This window comes from Macrobrachium nipponense, chromosome 1 (assembly GCF_015104395.2).
Source record: "Macrobrachium nipponense isolate FS-2020 chromosome 1, ASM1510439v2, whole genome shotgun sequence".
NCBI lineage: Eukaryota > Metazoa > Arthropoda > Malacostraca > Decapoda > Palaemonidae > Macrobrachium > Macrobrachium nipponense.
Genome location: NC_087200.1, coordinates 2,225,186 through 2,246,268, shown reverse-complemented (window position 1 = coordinate 2,246,268; position 21,083 = coordinate 2,225,186). Strand labels below are relative to the sequence as shown.

The 21,083-nt window shown below is 39.5% G+C and overlaps 1 protein-coding gene across 1 annotated transcript in view; it reads right to left on the bottom strand.

Annotated features, from left to right (window-relative positions):
* Window positions 1-3,197: 3,197 nt before the first annotated feature.
* LOC135219096 (RCC1-like G exchanging factor-like protein) overlaps window positions 3,198-21,083 on the bottom strand; it is a 173,908-nt gene continuing 156,022 nt past the window's right edge. Inside the window, exons 8-11 of the mRNA XM_064255532.1 lie at window positions 7,232-7,390; window positions 5,320-5,447; window positions 3,753-3,884; window positions 3,198-3,355 (exon numbers count right to left, since the gene is read on the bottom strand). Coding sequence (XP_064111602.1) covers window positions 3,278-3,355; window positions 3,753-3,884; window positions 5,320-5,447; window positions 7,232-7,390 — 497 coding nt within the window. The 3' untranslated portion in view covers window positions 3,198-3,277. The remainder of the gene's footprint in view (window positions 3,356-3,752; window positions 3,885-5,319; window positions 5,448-7,231; window positions 7,391-21,083) is intronic.

Here is a 21,083-nt window from a genome sequence, read left to right as displayed (position 1 = left end):
CAAACTAAATATTGGCATGTCATTCTGCTAACGTTGTCAAGAGAGAGAGAGAGAGAGAGATAAGCTATTCATAACCAAAAGTATCTATTCGTACTATAAAAGGCAACGAATTTAGACGGAAATTCTGAGTTTTGTGAAGAAGAAGAAGAAGAAGAATGAAACCCCTACTCCGCCCAACATTCCGTAACTCGGGTAACACCATACCCCAACCCCCCCTATTGAGGGTTTCTGATAATGCGATGTCTCTCCCCCCCAACCCCCACCCCATTCTCCCACACTTTTGCCCTGTGTCTCTGTGCATGTATTTACGTATATGTATTTATATATACATGTATGCATGAATGTTTGTATGCATATATGTATTATTATGAGTGATCATATTAGCGGTCGTCTTAGAGAACGGTGCTCGGAGAGAGAGAGAGAGTGGGCGGGGGGGTTTGATAACCGAGGCTGTGTTATCTACGTATCAGTTAATATGATTCTTATTTTAATATATATAAATATATGTATATATATGTGTGTGCGCATATGATCATATTCCCAGTTGTTTAATGCTATCAATGGAGAGAGGGAGAGAGAGAAATATGAATTGCAACTTTCGACTTTGTGGAATTTGGTAATAGAGGCGAAAATTCTTAATAGTCAATCTTTCCAGTGGGCAGATAATTTTTTATGCATTTTTATGGCTTTTACTATATTTACATATATATCTGTCTATCAGTCTATCTATCTATCTATCTACCTTTATATATATATATATATATATATCAAATTATATATAATAAAAAAAAATATATATATAGATATATATATATATATATATATATATATATATATATATATATATATGTGTGTGTGTGTGTGTGTGTGTGTGCGTTTTTTTTTTCTCCTTTGGAGAGAGAGAGAGAGAGAGAGACAGACAGACAGACAGAGAGAGGTGTTGCCCCTTTTGTGATCCCAACACCACCACTCCCTTCTGCAACCCCCCCCCCTCCCCACACACTCTCTGTGTCATTGTCCACCCGTAGGAGGACTGGCGCTATTCATATGTATAGACGCCATTTTCTCTCTCTCTCTCCTTACGTACATATGTATGCATATATAATGTCTGTCTACATAGTGAGGCTCTGGAAGCCTTTGGGCCTCAATGGATTTAGGGGGAGGAGTAGGAGAAGAAGGAGCCCCCCCCTGTGTGTTTGGGGGGTGGGGGTGGGGGTTGTCTGGTGCTATCTTCTCCTCCCCCCCATCAGCCACCCCCATTCCCAAATACTGCAGGGCTTCCCATAATAGATTCACTTCACCCGTGCATCTCATGCCCAGCGCCGTTACTGACATCGCTCCCGATTGGCTGATGAGAAGCCAATCACAGGGCTGGAAACTCAGTCTCTCTCGAGAGTTCACACCAGCAACATCTAGGAATCATGTCCCAACCTCCTTCCAAAATTATTACTTTCCTTCTACCTCTCTCTCTCTCTCTCTCCTTCATTCTTCTTCTTCTTCTCTTGCTCTCTCTCTTTCTCTCTCTATCTCTCTCTCCCTCATTCTCCTTTTCCTTCTTCTTCTTCTTCTCCCTCAGGTGGGGTTTGGGGGATTGGGGGTTTGGGGTGGGAAGCATTTGTCCGCCACCTGATGACAACCTGTGTGACGTCACAGGATGACGTCACCGGAGGCGTGATCGTTGCCATGGAGACAAAGAAGGTGACTTGAACTCTCTGGAAGTAGTTATCCTCTCCTCTCTCTCTCTCTGTCCGCCATCTTTGTTTATCAATGCAATTTGTGATTTTTTTTATTAAATGAAATTGTATCCTTTCACAGCAAGTGAATGATTCCCTATTTAGGTTATTTGAGGCACTTGCACAAAGAGAGAGAGAACACAAAAAACTCCCTCTCAACCTACAGAAATCGATTAAAAATAATAATAATAATAATAATAATAATAATATATAATAAGGGCATCTTTCTGTCCGAAAGCCTCTAGGCCTACAAATGCGATTTGGAGTAAGGGGGTCCTTGTAGTGGGGACTGTTTTGGAGGGGTTTGGTTTGGGTTCTTATCTTGGTGCACATGTTCACTTAAAAAACTCCACTGGCCGTGAATATTCCAATACCACCAGGACTGTAAAAAACAATGTTGATTTAATAAACATGACAAAGTTAAAAGGAATATCACTGAATCTGGTATCATCTAGTCAAATAATGGAAATGTTCTAAATTTAAGTCTTGCTTCATAACGAAAGAAGTTGTAGATAAATATAAGCAACAAATTTAATATATTCAGTTTTTACATGTTTTGGACCAAACGGATTCGTTGTAGTTTCTGTTAGGGTTAAATCTATGTTTGAGTTTGTGACCGTGTGATATTCGATTATCCTGAATTATCTCTATTTTGATTTGCACACTTTTGACAATTATTAACCATCTGGTATTCTTCATCTTTTTGTTTACCCCATAACTTTCTTTCCCACTGTATTTCATTTGTTCCTTGACAATGTCTTACTAAAGACGAAAGCGGTTGGATTTCTGCCTATCATTTTCCTGTGGTATTCACTTTATTTATATATATATATAATATATATATATATATATATATATATATATATATATATATCTATATATAGTATATATATATATATATATTATACACTCTCTGTGTCTCCCGCATTCATTTATTTATTCATAATAATAAAAAAAGTTGGTCAGGGGGAATGATGCCCATATATCGAGTATATAACAGCCTTTAGGCCCTATGATTTAGGGGGTGGGGTGGAAAGAGGAGTGGTCTGGTGTTTTCAGGGTCCCTTCTCCTTCGTGACCTTACATTTACCTCGTAAACACCTGGATGAATTGGCCAGGTGTGGGGGGCGGGTCATAATCCCCGTCATAAACCGCACCAGAGAGAGAGAGAGAGAGAGAGGTCTCTATAATAGAAGCCCAACACTAAATACTCAAACAACCTCTATTATGTCCAATTGCCAATTGCTTTATTAACCTTTAGTTCTCGAGGTTGCTGAGATGAAAGTTTGACAGGTATAATTTAACCATTATGTACTATCACTAGAGGCTAAAGGATTCTTCAAGGATTGACCAGATAATCTGAGTGTGGCATTTCTTAAGAGGCAGGCATTTTCCTTTGCATTAAGCGCCAAAGAGTAGGTTAGCATACCTGAGATAGGAAGCATAAAAAAAAATACTTACTGAAGAGATATATTTACAGTAATACATTAATGTCCACACTATAAAAGAAAATACAGCTTGCTCACAAATCCTATCACAAGACATCAGAAGACTTCTTTTACCAAAACAGCCATATGATCAACTCCAATGCTTACTTTACGAATTCCTCCTGCAAGTGCTACCTGTAAATAAAATGTAATATTAATATAAGTGCATAAAAACCTCAATCCAAAATATTTTCATGAGAATATCAAGCTATTACTTGAAAGTACCTTGATTTTGAAAGAAATTACCATTCATATGTACACATTTCAAAAGTCGAGCATATAGTTTTATACATATAGTTTTTTGTTCATAAACTAAAATAAGATTCTAACTAGAATTTGCAAAAATTTTAATAAAAGCTAAAATAAAATTATATACTGATAAAGTTAAAGTAACTTTTGTAACAAATAAAAACCTACTGTTTGGAAACAAACTATTAATCATGTATTTGTTCATTTGCAGTGACTAACTATCCAGGCACATAGTTTGTGGCCTTAACCCTTAAACGCCCACTGGACGTATTGTAAAACTTACCCTAAAAGGAAAATATTGATCCTTTAAGTGTCCAAGCCCTAGGCAGCCTCCAGGATTTTTTCCCCAAGTATAGAGTGAATCAATGTTATTAACTGCTGCAAAACTGTTGACTCCACTGTAAACGCTCACGACCTGTAAGTTAATTTCCAAATAAATAATTTAATGTGTAAATTACTTATTTCACCTGCTACCAGTTTTTATCCTAATTTTGGTAAACATTTCTCTATCCTCACCTTTCTTTTTTTTATTTCCAATACATTCAATTTTATAGAAGGAAGCTAGGCAAGTTAACATCATTCTGGCTAATCTTTTAAGAACAGTGTGCAAGTTAAAATCTAACTATGTATAGTGGTTTAGTCTTTCCTCATAGATGTCTTTACATCTGTTGGGATATAACATAAAATTAGTACAAAAACACTCGTAGATGGTGTCACTAAAAAGTGCTGTAAAACCAGATCGCTGTTAAATAGGTGCCTACCTGTACCATCATCCACACTATCTCCAACGTCAGCACATGAAGACTGGTATAACCATAAATGTATGGGAGAAGGCTTCCCTCAAGACCACTAATTCCCTAATAACCAATCAGAATTCAACTCCCCTCCCAACATAATCTAGGACCCTATATGGCAGTCCCCGTTTATTGGTAGGGTCAGTTATATCAGCAATCCGGTTTTACAGGGATTCTCTAGCAATGAAAATCTGAAATTTTCAGTGGCGATTCCTTCTTTTCAGTCCCCACTTATTGGCAGGGGATTCCATTCCGACAGTTTAATGAAAAGCAAAAATCACCAATAGCCATAACTGGATTTTGGCAGTGATAACCAGTTAATAGCACCTCTGTAAGGCCTGTATTAGTGACAACACTTTATTATCAGCGTCTTAATACCCAAAAATTGCAGATTTTCGGTTATCAGCAATTTTCATTCAGTTATCGTCACTCTGTCAGAACAGAACTCCCGCCGATAACCAGGACTGCCTTATATACCAAATGATGAGCCCATTCTAAATAAAACAAACCCATCCCATCCTGAGGATAGCTGATCAGACAAGCAGAAACGTTGATGCCCTTAGAAAACTTCTATGAAGATTCTCTAAAATGAGAACAATCAAGATTTTAGTTACCTTACATGTACTGACAACCTGAAACTCTATGGCAGCATCACACCGTGTTTAACTTCCATCTGCATTAACCAGAATAAATCGGGATTAATTCAGAACCCTGGCATTTCATCTTATCCAGAGTATGTGTATCAGCCAGCTTTTAGCAGATAACATCTTTGAATAAATGAGAAAGGGGCATGTGCAAAACAAATCCATTGATGTTACCATGCTTTTCAACATAACATGTTTAAAAGAGGGTCTACTCCTTCACATAATAATAATAATAATAATAAAGTATGCTGTGCAAGGAACACTGTAGTAAGAACCTACAAACGCTCAACTGAAGTTACTGCAGAATAACTACACAAGCTGCATCCAGTACACTCTAAAATGTTTTATGCCTGCAAAAGTAAAGGGTTATAAACGGAACTGTGATAAATATAAATAAAGAAATTCAACTAACCTTTGCTTCTGGTGTTAATGGTGTTCGACCCAATAAAGTTGATGGAATCTGCACAGGGGTCTTCGAATATGAAACTTCAGGTCCCTTTCCAAGAAATCCAAAACCCCAACTAAATACATCACCATCCTCTGAAAAATGACAAATTTTTAATCTATTTTAATTTTTCTACAGATTTTTCTTACTGTTTTACTGCCATAGTTGCATCACTGTTATTCACTTTCTTGTCATGGACAAACTTGCTTATTTTCTTAGAGCCGTACGCACGGTTCATTCATATAGATATGTAATGAATAGCAAAGAATGGCACACTGCGTCCTAGGGTCCACCACATGCGACTTTTTGCTAACCAGATTTCCCTTTAATAACAACTTTGTTATCAGTTACTTGGCAAGTCTTCTATCTAATCTACTTCATCTGAGTCAAAAACTTTATTCTGCTTGTTACTTTTTACTCTTGAAAATGAAACTATGGTTTTTACTATCACAATAGTTGTTACAAACAAAAAAGCCTTTAGTGATTTTACAGTCAATATCCTTTAGAACCAAATTCCTTACCTGACAAATGAACAGCTGCATTATCAAAACAATTAAGCATGTAGTACAATATCCCTACTATTTTGTTTCCCATGTCCATCCACTAGCTCATTTTGCTCATTAAAAAAACTTATACATAAGATCATACATTTGTTATTTTCCCACCTTGTGCAACCTAAGAAACATATATCAAATCATGTGTTGATTCTGGTACAAACAAAAGTTTCTCTAGACACAAGTTCCCACTTTTTCATTGAGCAGGTTGACTTTCAACAGTACACAACCTTCTCTGACTACAGCCAAGTGTCTACCATCACCTACTTCCGCAGACACTGAAGTAGAAATCTAAACAAAATTTGAGCAGTATTGTTAAGTCTCACCTGAATCTATGATCCAACAGTCTTATTGACATTTGTAAACAAAGCACTAGCAAACAAAGTAACTTCATCATCAGATTTCGTGACAACATTATTTACATGAATTTATCTATCTTCATCTTTGAATTACGTACTTGCATTTTTCAATATACATACTTATAAGTTTGTGACATGACCAGTCTTCCCACATTCAAAACACTCGACATGCCTTCTGAAATTCTTTTTGGCTAACCAAACTTTACTGTCAATAATGGATAGGTCATCACCGTTAATTTTCTCAAGTTTTTTTTCTGCATGTAGCAGTCGTTCTGTGACTGACTCCCAAGATGGCACTTTATCCATTGCTTCTAAAATTATAACTAATGTACAATAACTGTCACGAAATGAGGACAGTGAATTAAGAAAAAGTTTATTAGTCCTAGTCTTTTTCTGAAAAATGTCTTGTAACTTCCTCTATACAACTGCTGGATCTGGGATCTTAAAAAAGTAAAGATGCAAACGGAATTTTCTTACCACCAAAACATCACCAGCTTATGGAGCTACCATTACCCTGAACTACCTCTAAAAGTTTGTCTGTTAATATGATTATTTTGACCTGCACTTGCCATGCTACACAGTTTGTCTCATTAATTGGCTCTCCATCTTCGCAAGGTTAGGATAACATCTGGGCATAAATGTACACTACCACAGATGAAAGGTTTCCAGTCATTTTGCTGACTAGCCAGACTCAACCTACACTGTACATACATTCCAGGCTAAGTTTATCAACCACTTCAAACCGTGACTGGGTCCATAACTTGCGTTACATTTGAGGTGGAAAGATAAACATATAGGTAGCCTATGGATGTTTTATTAGTATAAAAAGACTTAAAGCTCTGAACACTTAAACCTCATGTTTACTGCAGGTACACAAATCACCATGCCTTTCTGTTTACAATCTCAGAACATTAACACATACATATTAAAAAAAAAACTCAGTACCATAAGCAAAAAACTTCTTACCATTAAGAGCCAAACACATAGTGCCTCCAGATGCAATATCAACTATCCGCCCCACGCCAGGTAAATCCATTTTACGAGATGTATGAATCTGCATTTCTTGCGTTACAGAACTGAGTTGGTGATACTCATTATTACCCCAACCAAAAACTTCCCCTTTATCTGGAAAAGAAAATTACTTTGATATATAAAATCATTAATATAAAACTTGAAAGGTTCATTCCAACGTTAACAGGTGCAATATGCATTACTTTTCATCAGCTTTTAATTTCCATTGCAAAATAAACTATATATGGATTTTACAATGGTTAAAAGTTCCTCTCTAATTGCTTGGCTCATTCGTTGTCATGGTAAGCAGCTATACATAAGATAATTCTCAAATCATGAGAGGGGCAAAAGAAAGTCTGTTGCTAAATTACTACCTTAAGTCTTCTTACAAATATAGCAAATTTTTAAAGTGTGTAATTTGTATTTTTCCTAACAGACAAAACTGAAGTTCTTAACATGGTTATTTAGCTAGCGGCCGCGAGCTGGAATGGCCATTTCACTTTCAGATAAGTTCGTTAACTACCGACAGCAGCGGGGATTTTGGCCCAGGTACCAGAACAAAGGGCGGCTGAGGTGGGGTGTGAATGCAAAGAAATTATGGTTTGGATGTTAGGGAAAATACAAATTACTTTAAAAATTTTATATTTGTTACACACACAGACTTACCCATTGGTGGGGGAAGCGTGGCCAAATCCAAACAAGGGTACCCATGTAGTAGAATTCCCTTCAGAACATTTCTTATATTGAAATTTAGCTAGGAAGTTAAAAGAAAAGTGTGCGCATTATTGAAAAACAAGAATTGGCTCATAGGGGAAAAACTCTGCCAGCCAAAGTTGTAAATTTATTCCTGCAACACTAAACTAAAATTAAAAAATTTTAAAAGTCATTTGTACTTTTCCAAACATACAAACACAAAGTTCTTTACAAAGGATTTAGCTTGCAAATGTGAGCTGGAACAGCCATTTCAAACTGAGAAGATAGTCAACTATAGTGAAAGGCAGGGGGGAAGCCCCACCCACCTGTCAGTCTCCACTCCACTTTGCCTTCCAGCGCAGGTACCAGAGTGTGGGGTGGCTGCGGGCTGTATATGTTTATAAAGAACTTTTGGTTTGTAAGTAAGGAAAAATAAAAATTAGTTTAAAATTTACTATCTGTTCCTACATAAGTACAAACCTAGACATACCCATTGGTGGGAGGAATTTGGGTACTCTCTGAACCGCCTGGTAAGTTCACCTAACCTGGGGTGTTACCCTCATAGTCTGTTAGGAGCAGAGGAAGGAACCCCACACCTCTAGAGCACTGTGGAAATGCGATGTACCAGATGCAGGAGCATTCCGATCGTCTCCAACAAGCTCGCTTCCGGTAGAGGCAGGTGTGTTGCCCTTGAAACATCACCGTAATCTGATAACAATATGAAGAGGTCTTTCACTGCAAGTGGGATCGTCTCCTGCAGCTGACTGCTTTCAAAACTGTAATCCAGTAACAGAACTTAATAGCAATAGCTTTTTCCCAAAAAGAGGTAAATACATAAAGAACTTGCATAACATAGATCCAATTTTTCACCCACCAATGGAATTGCCACCATCATGGATTTTAAAATGAATAAAGATATGTACCTCTCTGTCTTACCTACTTCAAAAGCAAATGACAAGTACAGAAATGTACCGCCAACATGCTTTGGAGCACATTAGAAGAAAAGGAAACAAATTTATGGTATATACAGACAGCTCCAAAAATAATGTTGGAGTAGGAGCATCTGCATATTCGAAAAATATGTTAATCAAAAGAAGCCTACCTTTAATATCATCAGGTTTTACAGCTGAAGTCACACCCATACAGATGGCTCTTGATATGATATCTGAGGCAAAAGCAAGTGTCTCTGTTATTTTCAGTGACTCATGTAGTGCTATAGATGCTATAAGACAGTATAAATCAGGAAACCAAATAGTGCAGGAAATACAAATAAAAATTCATCAACTCCTCCAATCAGAATTATCAATAGAAATATGTTGGATCCCAGCACACGTGGGAATAAAAGGAAATGAAAATGCAGACTCAGCTGCCAAATTACCCTGCACTATCCCTCCAACAATTACACATGCCTCAGTGTCAGACTGGATAACATCGGTTAAACCATTGATTTGCCAGGATTGGAATAGAGAATGGGCCTCAGTGCCAACAACAAATAAACTTAAAAACATAAAAACTGAAGTGTATGCATGGAGAACATCCTCACAGGAGTAAAGATCAGAAGAGGTGATCCTAACAAGGCTCCGTATAGGACACACAAAATTCTCGCATGGTCACTTAATGTCAACACCACATGCTGACCCAATAAAGTGTAACAGATGTCAAACACCCCTGACAGTACAGCATTTACTTACTGAGTGCCCAAATTGGTATTTCTACAGAAGCAGTCCGCACAGACTGCAAGGAACGTAACCGCGGATACGACATCCACTAGAGATTGGGGCATCCAATGTATTTCGCCGTGTTTAGTACTGGCCCCTGGGGGGTTAATTACAGTTGTCCATAATAATATTACTTAAAATTCTTGTTCAGTAGGTAAAACTGCATAGAAAAACTGCAACTGCCATAGTCTAGGCCGCCGTGGATAAGTACCCTAGATCTACCCCAAATTGGACCCAGCAAAGATCAATTTGTATACGGAATTCAAAAATGAAAAGTATTCTTGCTGGAAGCAAAGATTTTTCAATTAACCCTTTAACGCCGAAGGGGTATAATAAAAGTCGTCTCCTGTATGCCGGCGGGGCCTGGGAGTGACCGCCGAAGCGGAAAAAAATGTTTTTTTAAAAAAATCACAGCACGCTTAGTTTTCAAGATTAAGAGTTTATTTTTGGCTCCTTTTTTTGTCATTGCGTGAAGTTTAGTATGCAACCATCAGAAATGAAAAACAATATCATTATCATATATAAATAATGCAATATATGAAAGCGCGAAAACAAAATTTCATATATAATTGTATTCAAATCGCGGTGTGAGCAAAACGGTTAATGCTAAGGAGTTAATTTTTTCAATTGTATTGTACACTAAATTGCGATCATTTTGGTATATAACACTTTGTAAAACGATCAAGGCAACACAGAGAAAATATTACCACAAAATGATGCGTGAATTCGTAACGCACGGACGTAAAAAAAAGCAGTTTTCAAAAATTCACCATAAATCAAAATACTGTGCTAGAGACTTCCCGTTTGTTGCAAAATGAAGGTAATTGATTGAATATTACTAGACTGTAAGTGTTGTAGCTTACAATTGCAGTTTTCAACCATTTCAGTCGAGTTAAAGTTGATTGAAGGACGAATTTTTTCTATTTATCGTTATTTATATGAAAATATTTCAAAACTGATAAAAGCTACAACCATAGGTTGTTTTTGTTGTATTCTACATGAATTTACACACATTTTCATATATAAAACTTTATGTAACGGCTAATTTAAAATGGTGCAAACATTACGACAATCGGACGAAAAAATTTATAATTTTTTCGAAAGTTACCGGGCGGACGTAAGGAAAAAGTACTTCATAAATTCACCATAAATCGAAATATTGTGTTAGAGACTTCCAATTTGTTGAAAAATAAAGGTAAATGATTGAATATTACTAGAATGTAATAGTTTTAGCTTACAATTGCGTTTTTCGACCATTTCGGTCGAGTCAAAGTTGACCGAAGGTTGAAATTTTGGCAATTATCGTTATTTATATGAAAATATTTCAAAACTGATAAAAGCTACAACCATGGGTTGTTTTTAGATGTATTCTACATGAAATTGCGCACATTTTCATATATAAAACTTTATGTAACGGCTAATTTAAAATGGTGCAAACATTACGACAATCGGATGAAAAAATTTGATTTTTTTCGGAAGTTACCGTGTGGACGTAAGGAAAAAGTTTTTTTTTCATAAATTCACCATAAATCGAAATATTGTGCTAGAGACTTCCAATTTGTTGAAAAATTAAGGTAAATGATTGAATAATACTAAAATATAAGAGTTTTAGCTTGCAATTGCGTTTTTCGACCATTTCGGTCGAGTCAAAGTTGACCGAAGGTTGATATTTTGGCACTTATTGTTATTTATATGAAAATATTTCAAAACTGATAAAAGCTACAACAATGGGTTGTTTTTAGTTGTATTCTACATGAAATTGCACAAATTGTCATACATAAAACTTTATGTAACGGCTAATTTAAAATGGTGCAAACATTACGACAATCGGACGAAAAAATTTATGATTTTTTCGGAAGAGTTACCGCGCGGACGTAAGGAAAAAGTTTTTTTTTCATAAATTCACCATAAATCGAAATATTGTGCTAGAGACTTCAAATTAGTTGCAAAATTAAGGTAAATGATTGAATATTACTAGAATATAAGAGTTTTAGCTTACAATTGTGTTTTTCGACCATTTCAGTAGAGTCAAAGTTGACCGAAGGTTGAAATTTTGGCACTTATCGTTATTTATATGAAAATATTTCAAAACTGATAAAAGCTACAAATATGAGATTTTTGTTGTTGTATTCTACATGAAATTACACACATTTTCATATATAATAATCTATGTAACGGCTAATTTAAAATGGTGCAAAAATTGTCGCTGATACTTTTTAGTGCAATAAGAAAGAAATTCACGCTTGCGCGCCTGCGTAACAATTGTAAACAAAACAATGCCTTGATCCGTGAGCTCCCAGCATCCCCCAAGGCGCGTGATTCAAAAGTTTTTGTCTAGTACAGTAGTACCTCGAGATGCGAAAGGCTCAACTTACGAAAAATCCAAGTTACGAAAGCCAATGCGAAAAATTTTACTGCTCTACATACAAAAAGTTTTCAAGATACGAAAGGTTTCTGAAAGTCCGAGATTCGCCCGATAACAATTTTGAAACTCGCCCCGCACGCCGCCATCTTAGTGCTAGTAGACTCGCCACCATCCTCCTGCTCTCCCATTGGTTCCTGATGCTAGCCAAGCCATGAGATCCTTCTCTCTGATTGGACAGCATCCCTCCCATCATGCATCTTCTATACGTACGCGCTGGCGTCCCTTAGCTCGGCCACTCCGCACCTGAAACTTTACGTACGCAATCGGCATTCGTTCGCGGTCCAACGATTTCGTTTAGTAACCGTAAATTTCGTTAGTGATTTCGTTGCAGTACATATTATCGTGTTGTGCGAAGACTATTATTACGTATTTGTGTAACTTTACGTAAATTAACGTAGTCATGGGTCCCAAGAAAGTTGAAATTCACGGAAAGAAGCGCATGCTGTCTCTGGAGACAAAGATGGAGATCATAAAGAAGTATGAAGCTGGTATGCGATTGAGTGTGATCGCAAAGGAATACGGCCGTAATCCGTCGACAATACGCACCATCCTTAAACAGAAGGATGCCATCAAAGCAACTACACCATCGAAGGGCATCACTATTTTGTCCAGCAAGAGGAGCCATGTGTACGACGAGATGGAACGGCTGCTCCTCATCTGGATAAAAGACAAAGAAATCGCTGGCGATACAGTAACAGAGACAGCAATCGCTCACAAGGCCAGTGCTATTTTCGGCGATTTGATTGCGCAGGCGGAAGACGAGGGAGGGGAAGGGACTTCAACGCCAACCCCAGAGTTCAAGGCTTCGCATGGCTGGTTCGAGAAATTTTGTAAATGGACTGGCATCCATTCGGTGGTGCGTCATGGGGAGGCTGCCAGCTCGGACACGAAAGCGGCCAAAGCCTTTAAAAAGACGTTCGACGAGATGATGATCAAGGAAGGCTACAGTTCTCAGCAAGTCTTCAACTGTGATGAGACTGGCCTTTTTTGGAAAAAAATGCCTCGTCAGACATACATCACGGAGGAAGAGAAGAAGCTACCCGGGCATAAGCCTATGAAAGACAGGCTTACGCTCGCACTTTGTTCGAACGCCAGTGGGGATTGCAAGGTGAAGCCCCTACTGGTGTATCACTCCGAGACTCCTCGAGCCTTCAAGGCCCACACAAAGTGTTGAAGGAGAAGCTTCCAGTGATGTGGAGGGCTTTAAATGCAAAAAGCCTGGTAACGAGGCTATTGTTCACGGAGTGGGTAAATCTGTGTTTCGGCCCGACTGTGAAGAGTTTTTTTGGAAGAGAAGCGCTTCCCCCTGAAATGTCTGCTGGTGTTGGACAATGCCCCTCCCCACCCTCCTGGCCTCGAGGAAGATATCCTAGCGGAGTATTCCTTCGTTAAGATTCTTTTTCTTCCGCCCAACACCACCCCTCTCCTCCATTATTATTATAAAAGTAGTTTTACCAGACCACTGAGCTGATTTTCAGCTCTCTCCTCCAGCCCATGGACCAGCAAGTGATAGCGAACTTTAAGAAGCTGTACACGAAACATCTTTTCAAGAGATGTTTCGACATCACCGATACCACAAACCTCACCTTGCGTCAATTTTGGAAGGAGCATTTTGACATCGTCATTTGCATCCGACTCATTGACCTAGCTTGGCAGAAGGTTTCAAGGTGAACCTTGAATTCCTCGTGGAGGAAACTCTGGCCTGATGCCGTATCCGCCAGAGACTTCGAGGGATTCGACGTGCGAAGCTGGTACTGCAGAGTCAGAAACAGTTGATAATCCCGAAACTGTTTTGGAACCAGTATCTTGATGAGATCGTTGCACTCGGCAAAGTCCATGGGGCTGGTCGTCGACGAGGACAACATCAACGACCTTCTCGAGGAGCACCAAGAGGAACTTACGACGGATGACCTGAAGGAGTTGGAGGCCATGCAACTTAAACGTCGTTCAAGAGGAGTTCTCTAGCAGCGGCGAGGAAGAGGAGGAGGAGCCTATGACAATGGCAGAAATTAAGGATATTCTAGGCGCTTTTCATAAAGTGCAATTGTTTATCGAAAAAAGACACCCGAAAAGGCAAGGCACACAGGTCGTATGCTTGCGCAGGTTCGATGACGTTTGCTTGAGTCGTTCAGGAACATTGTGAAAAGTAGGCAGAAGCAATCTTCCTTGGATCGTTATTTTTTAAAGAGGCCTTCAGCATTAGCAGGAGTAAGCAAAAAGGAAGAACCAAGTGATAAAAAACAGAAAGTTGAAAGCAAAAAGGAAGAACCAAGTGATGAAAAACAGAACGTTGAAAGTGGTGATGAAGTTGAAAAAAAAAAAAAAAAAAAAAAAAAAGCCTACGTAAAAGTAAAAAAAAAAAAAAAAAAAAAAAAAAAAAAAAAAAAAAAAAAAAAAGTTAAAATAAAAAAAATAAAAAAATAAAAATTTTTTTTTTTACGTAATTTCTAGATTTTTGTAAGTTAAGTGTTACAGTTTTGTTAAGGTGTTTCGTAAATTTTAGTTTTATGGTTTTCCTTAAATTTTTTGTGTGTTTTCATAAAGTTAAGTGTACGTACGTACGTACGTACGTTATCTGCCGTTTGTCCTCCTCCTCTACCGCCACTATCGGAGATAGCCTCATTCGAAAGGTAAGCTTCCACATTTTACGTTGCAGTAATAATATTTCTTGTACACTAATATACACTTTATTTACAGGTTTTCGATTTTTATTCTTATTTAGGTATTGAATGGTCCAAATTGTTGTAGTATTTCATTGTTTATAGGTCAATTTAGCTTTATTATGAAATTTAATGGGGTGTTTTTGGAGGGCTTGGAACGGATTAGCCATTTTACATGTAAAATGTGTTCCAAGATACGAAAAACTCATTATACGAAGGCCGCCTCGGAACGGATTAATTTCGTATCTCGAGGTACCACTGTAGTCCTATAACTATTTTTCCGCAAATTTTTAAAAAAACTTTTTCATATCGACGTACCATACGTCCAATCGGCACCCAACAGACAATTTATATCGACCTTTAATATGTCCAATCGGCATTAAAGGGTTAATAACATCAAAAATTTTTAAATAAGACAGGTTTCTCAAATAAAGACTAATTTTTATTTTTATTTAATTATTATTTTTCCCCTTCTCCTTATCAGGATTAATCCCTGAGAACCAGCCAGAGAAGAGTCTACTTGAGACTCAGAGGTCTGGAAAAACTAAGCCCTATTAATAAAGGGATTTTGACGAAGGAAAAATCTATTTCTGGGGAGAGACCTGTGTCGCCCGGTGAAAAGGTCCTTCTTGTCACTTTTCTGATATAAATAATTTCCAATTATACCAGAGAAAGTTTCAGTAATGGTATGCAGAGGTTACTACCCTCGCGCGAGCACCCCTAAGGGCGTCGTGTATAAGGTAAGGGCGTGTGAAAACCACTATTCACAGGTCGTCTTCCATTTAGATTATTCCTTCATCAATATACACATGTGGGGTGTGCCGTAACAGCGGCTTCCATCGCGTCCGACTGGATCACCCCACCACCGCCCGACACCAGCGCCATCTGACATCCTTCTGTATTTGGATTTCAATAATAGCTTGGAAAGGAATGGGATGGGAATAAACAGGGTAGGGTTTCACCGGGCGACACAGGTCTCTCCCCAGAAATAGATTTTTCCTTCGTCAAAATCCCTTTTCTGGGTCGACCTGTGTTCGCCGGTGAAAATTTACAAGAGAATGCCTTCCAAGTCTATGAATATCAATTCTAATACCAGGTACAATGAAAACATCTTTAATAGTTATATAAAGGTTTACTAAATTAATATTGATATATAAGCTTAAGCACTAACTTAAGACTAGGTTATAAAAAACTTAAAAGTAAATATTCATAAGTTATATTAGGAGTAAAGTTTTATATACACTTAATAATACAATATGTACCTATAATAATGAACACATTTCAAGGCTGATTGATATTCTTTAAAGGAGATCAGGATATCTGGATAGCTGTATTCGTTTTACCGAGGTGAGAGGCATCGTGGTGAGAGTGGCAGGTAGAAGGGAAAAAGAATCAAGAATGGAACGAAATGAAATTAAGAAAAATCTGGAGAGACAGACTTCCAGCTGCTATAGTAGAAAATTTTGGAGCTTGTATATTCTTAAGATAGTGGCATTTAAAGACCATAGGAGATTTCCAACCCGTATACTTCTTAAGATCATAAAAATTCATATTTTGGAAATAGTTAATAGAAGTGGCTACTGCCCGAATATCATGAGCGTGTGGAAAAGATTCCGGGTTAGCCTGTTTTATGAAGTAGAGTATTTGCTGTCTAATACCTTGAATGGAGATAGTACCTCCGCGCTCTCTGATAAATAACAAACCAGAGGATCGAGAGGACGACCTAGCTAAAAAAGCCTTAAGAGTCACTACCGGACATAGAGAAGTATCCTGAGGTAGAGGAATAATCTTCCAAGGGGACCATCTCTTTTGAGGGTCTTCATTTTTAGCTAGGAAACTCCTATCTGGAGAGAGCAGTACTTCTCCTGACGGGAGGAAATCTAGGTTCTCGGGATTGCGGGAGAGAGCTGCTAATTCTGATATTCTGGCACCTGAAGCCATGGCTGTAAGAAACAAGGTTTTCCTGAGTAAGGAAATATAAGAGCAGGATTCATTATTGGTATCTGAAGCTAGTTTCAGAACATCATTTAAAAACCATGAAACCATTTGTGGACGGACTGAAGGTCTAAGCCATGCACAGGCTTTAGGGATAGACGAAAAATAGGAATCTGCTAAATTGATCTTGAAACCAACCTGAAAAATCTTTTTCAGGGCCGATTTAATTGTGGTAATAGTACTAGCGGCTAAGCCTCTTTCAAACAAAGTTCTAAAGAATGAAATGGCTAAATTTGGGGTCATCTGACGAATGTCTGAATTCTTTATAAAGTCCGCTAATTTCTTAACAGCCGAATCATATTGCCTAAGCGTTGAATCCCTTTTGTCAGATTCAATGAACAAGACATTATCTGTATCAATATTTGCATCTTTATGGGCTGCGAATTTCATGAAGTCCACAAAGTTAGGGTTTGAACTATTCTTGAGGAAGCTGACACAGTCTGTGTTTGAACTACTTGTGTCAACTTCGGATGTGGGATCCGTCTGGGATGGAGTTTCAGCTCTACTAGGAGCGGAAACCAATTGCTTTTGGGCCAGTTGGGTGTTACTAAGGCTACTGTACCCTTGAAGGAACGTAGTTTGTGTAGTACCTTCATCAGAAGATTCACTGGAGGGAACAGATAAATCTTCTGCCAGTAGTTCCAGTCTATTGCCAATGCGTCCATGGCAAAGGCCTGAGGGTCCAGGTTGGGGGCTATATAGCAAGGTAGTTTGTGATTGGCGCTTGTCGCAAACAGATCTACTTGGAGATCTGGGACTAGTCTGGATATCCACCGAAACGAATTCATGTCTAGGGACCATTCCAACTCTAAAGGTTTGGTCCTGGATAACGCATCCGCTATGACATTTCTTACTCCTGCCAGATGTGTTGCTGACAGGAACCAGTTTCTTTTTGCTGCCAAGGTAAAGATTGCTACTAGAACATGATTCAGTTTGGGTGATTTGGACCCCCCTCTGTTTATGCAGTGGACTACCACCGAGTTGTCTGAGACTATCTTCACATGACTTGTCTTGTGATGAGACAATTGTTTCAAGGTTAGAAACACTGCCGTCGCCTCCAACACATTTATATGAAATTGTTTCATACTGAGAGACCAGGTCCCCTGAAACATTTGGTGTTGGGAGTAACACCCCCAACCACTGAGTGACGCGTCTGTATGAATCGTCACTTGAGGAGGGGGAAATTGCATAGGAACTGATTTGGCCAGTTTCTTGGACTCTGTCCATGGAAGTAGTCTCCTTACTAATATAGAGGGAATTGTTGATACTTTGTCTCTTAAATGTATCTTTGCTCTCTTCCTCCAAACTCGATTGATGTCTTTGAGTTTGGCTTTCAGTATGACGTCTGTTACTGAGGCAAACTGGAGTAAGCCGAGAATTCTTTCTAAAGATCGCCTTGTTATCTTTTTGTTCCTGATGAACTGTTTTGTCACCGATGCTATCTCTTTGACCTTCTTGGATGGAAGAGATAGCTTGTGACCCTCTAGGTCCCAATGAATACCCAGCCATTCGAACTGACTTGCTGGTTGTAGCCGAGATTTCTTTAGATTCAATTGAAAGCCTAGACTTTGCAGAAACCGAATTACTTTGGTTGTTGCTTCGTGGCATTCTTGCACTGTATTCGCCCAAATGAGCCAATCGTCTAGGTAGGCTACTATCATTATTCCTTGGTTCCTGAGCTGTTGCAATACTGTCTCTCCTAGTTTCGTAAATATCCTGGGTGCAATGTTGAGGCCGAAGGGCATCACTTTGAATGTGTAGGATTTTCTTCCTAGACGGAATCCTAGGTAGGGAGAGAAATTTCTTGCTATCGGAACATGATAATAAGCGTCTGTAAGATCTATAGAGGTGGTGACGGCCCCACGGGGAAGTAAGGTCCGTACCTGAGAGACAGTCAGCATACGGAACTTGTCGCAAAGAATGTAAGAATTCAGTTTGGACAAGTCCAGAATCACTCTCTTTTTGGAAGAATTCTTCTTTGGAACAGAAAACAGACGTCCCTGAAATTTCAGGCTTTTTACTCTCTTTATAGCATTTTTCTGTAGGAGATCTTTGGTGTATTCTTTCAGATCTGGTGTGGGTGTCTGAAAGAAGTTCACTGGCGGAGGTGGGGACCCCTTTATCCACCTCCAACCCAGACCCTTGGATACAATACTGTGTGCCCAAGGACTGAAGGTCCATTGATCTCGGAACCGGTATAGTCTCCCTCCTACCCGGTCCTTCTCATTGATTGTGAGTTGGCTTATATCCTCTACCACCTCTTGCGCCTCTGGCTCTAGGACCGCCACGCTGGCGGAACTGGCCTCTAGCTCTGTTACCACCGGGTTGCCTATTGTATCCTCGAAAGGCTCCAGTGGCTTCGTAAGCCGAATTGAAAGCTGGAGAGGACGTCCACGTTGCCGTGGTTGATGATTGTCTGCTTTGTGGTGCGGGAACAATCATAAACTGCTGTGGCGGAGGTGTTTTTGACGTTGATGGATTCGACGTCTGGGCCAAAGGGATAGGCTGTTGCTGTTGTTGCTGGCCACGGGAAGCTTTATAAGAAGCAAAGTATCTTTGCTTCTTTTTAGGATTTTGGTGCTTTGATGTAGGGTCAAACTTTCGTTTGGAAGTAAGTCCCCATTGAACTCGAAGATTCTGATTTGCCCTAGCGGCCTCTTGAAGCACCTTGTCCACTTCCTCCTGCGGAAAAAGGTTCTTCCCCCAGAAAGAAGCTTTAATTAGTCTGTTAGGCTCATGCCTAATAGACGCCTCCGCCAAAACAAATTTCCTGCAGCTCTTCCTGGCTGCAATAAACTCATGGAGGTCTAGCTGGTAAGTCTGTAGCAGACTCTTCGCTAGAACTTTGAAGATTTGTTCTTCCTTGTAGATTGAAGCCACCAACTCCAGTGATGTCACTGCGTTGATGGATCTAGCCAACCTTGATCTTGCTTCAAACTCCGTTTTGAGCAAGTTTTCCGGCAGTTTAGGGAGTTTTTCCGAAAACAAGGAAGACGCACAGTCTGGATCTAGCTTTCCAACTGTGAAGGTTGACGGAGCTTCATGCCAGAATTGCCTAGTGGCTGGCATGAGGAGGGAGGTAGCATCCGTCTCCTTAAGGGTTGGCATTGGTAGATCGTCATTTTCTGCTTGGAGCGTTAGCTCCGTAATCTTGTCTATAAACGGAGAGGGGATGTCTTGGAGAGTCGTAAAAATAGTATACGACCCCTTGTGCGGTGTTAGCGTAGTATTCGCACAACCCCAGTCAGTCAGTGTGCGAGCCCAGACAGCTTGGGCTTGTTCCTTCAGGAAAATAACAGTTTCTTTAGGAACTTTGTCCATCCTGACCAGGGCATTCTCCGTTAAACGAACAAAACCGTTGAAAGGAAACTGGAGACCTTCTGGGTAAAACTCGAAGTTCGATAACGGCCGAGTACCCAGTCCTTCAAGGGTTAAAGTGCCGTCCAAGTATGGAGCATGGAGGGCAAACCGCCAGGGATTGTTCTTGTCGAACGGCGGAAGTTTCGAGGCATTCCGGAACTGCCGATGGAGAAGCTTGAGTTCCGGAGTGGAGTAGTCCTGCGATCATATCTTTGATCGGTTTTAACTGCTCCGCCACTATATCAGACACCAACTGCGAGTCTGAAGTGGAGGCCGGAGTAAGAGAATACATTCTCTCATCCAGCCTTTCATCCACTACCTCTCTGAATCTGAACAAAAGATTGTCCACAAAAAGGTCAGATTCTACATCAATCCCCGTCTTTTTAGACTTCGCGGACTTACCCCTCTGTCCTTTAGAAGGAGGAGGGACCTTGGCAGACAGCGACGACTCAGACGAAGTCGATGGCCTAGAGGCCAGAGACAACGCTGATGTCGCTGACGGGGTTGATTTTACAGCCTTAGATGAAGGCTTTGATGCCTTTAAGGGCTTAACCTTGGGTCGGACTGACCTAGATCTTTCCCAAGGTGAAGGAATTGATTTGTCAAATCCTAAGAAAGAAGCAGAAGAAGAAGAAGGAGTAGGAGAGATAAAGGATTCTGCCGAAACCTCTACACCACTTGCCTGCTCATCCATCAGTTCAAAATGGATGTCTAGAGTGGCTACTTCTCCCGTCAGATGCTGGTCCTCCAAGGGTGGGGCCATTGCGGTTCGAATGGCTTCTATAATGGGAGCAGCTATTCTTTTCTCCACCGCCGCCAACGGAGACCCAGGGAACAAACGGGGAGCCAGGTCACCATCCAACACATAAGGGCAATCTTGGGGAGTGTTACGGCCGAAACCGGAGACCCACTGCCGGAGACTTGCTTTGGCTGTTTTCAAACTCTCCTCGTCCGCC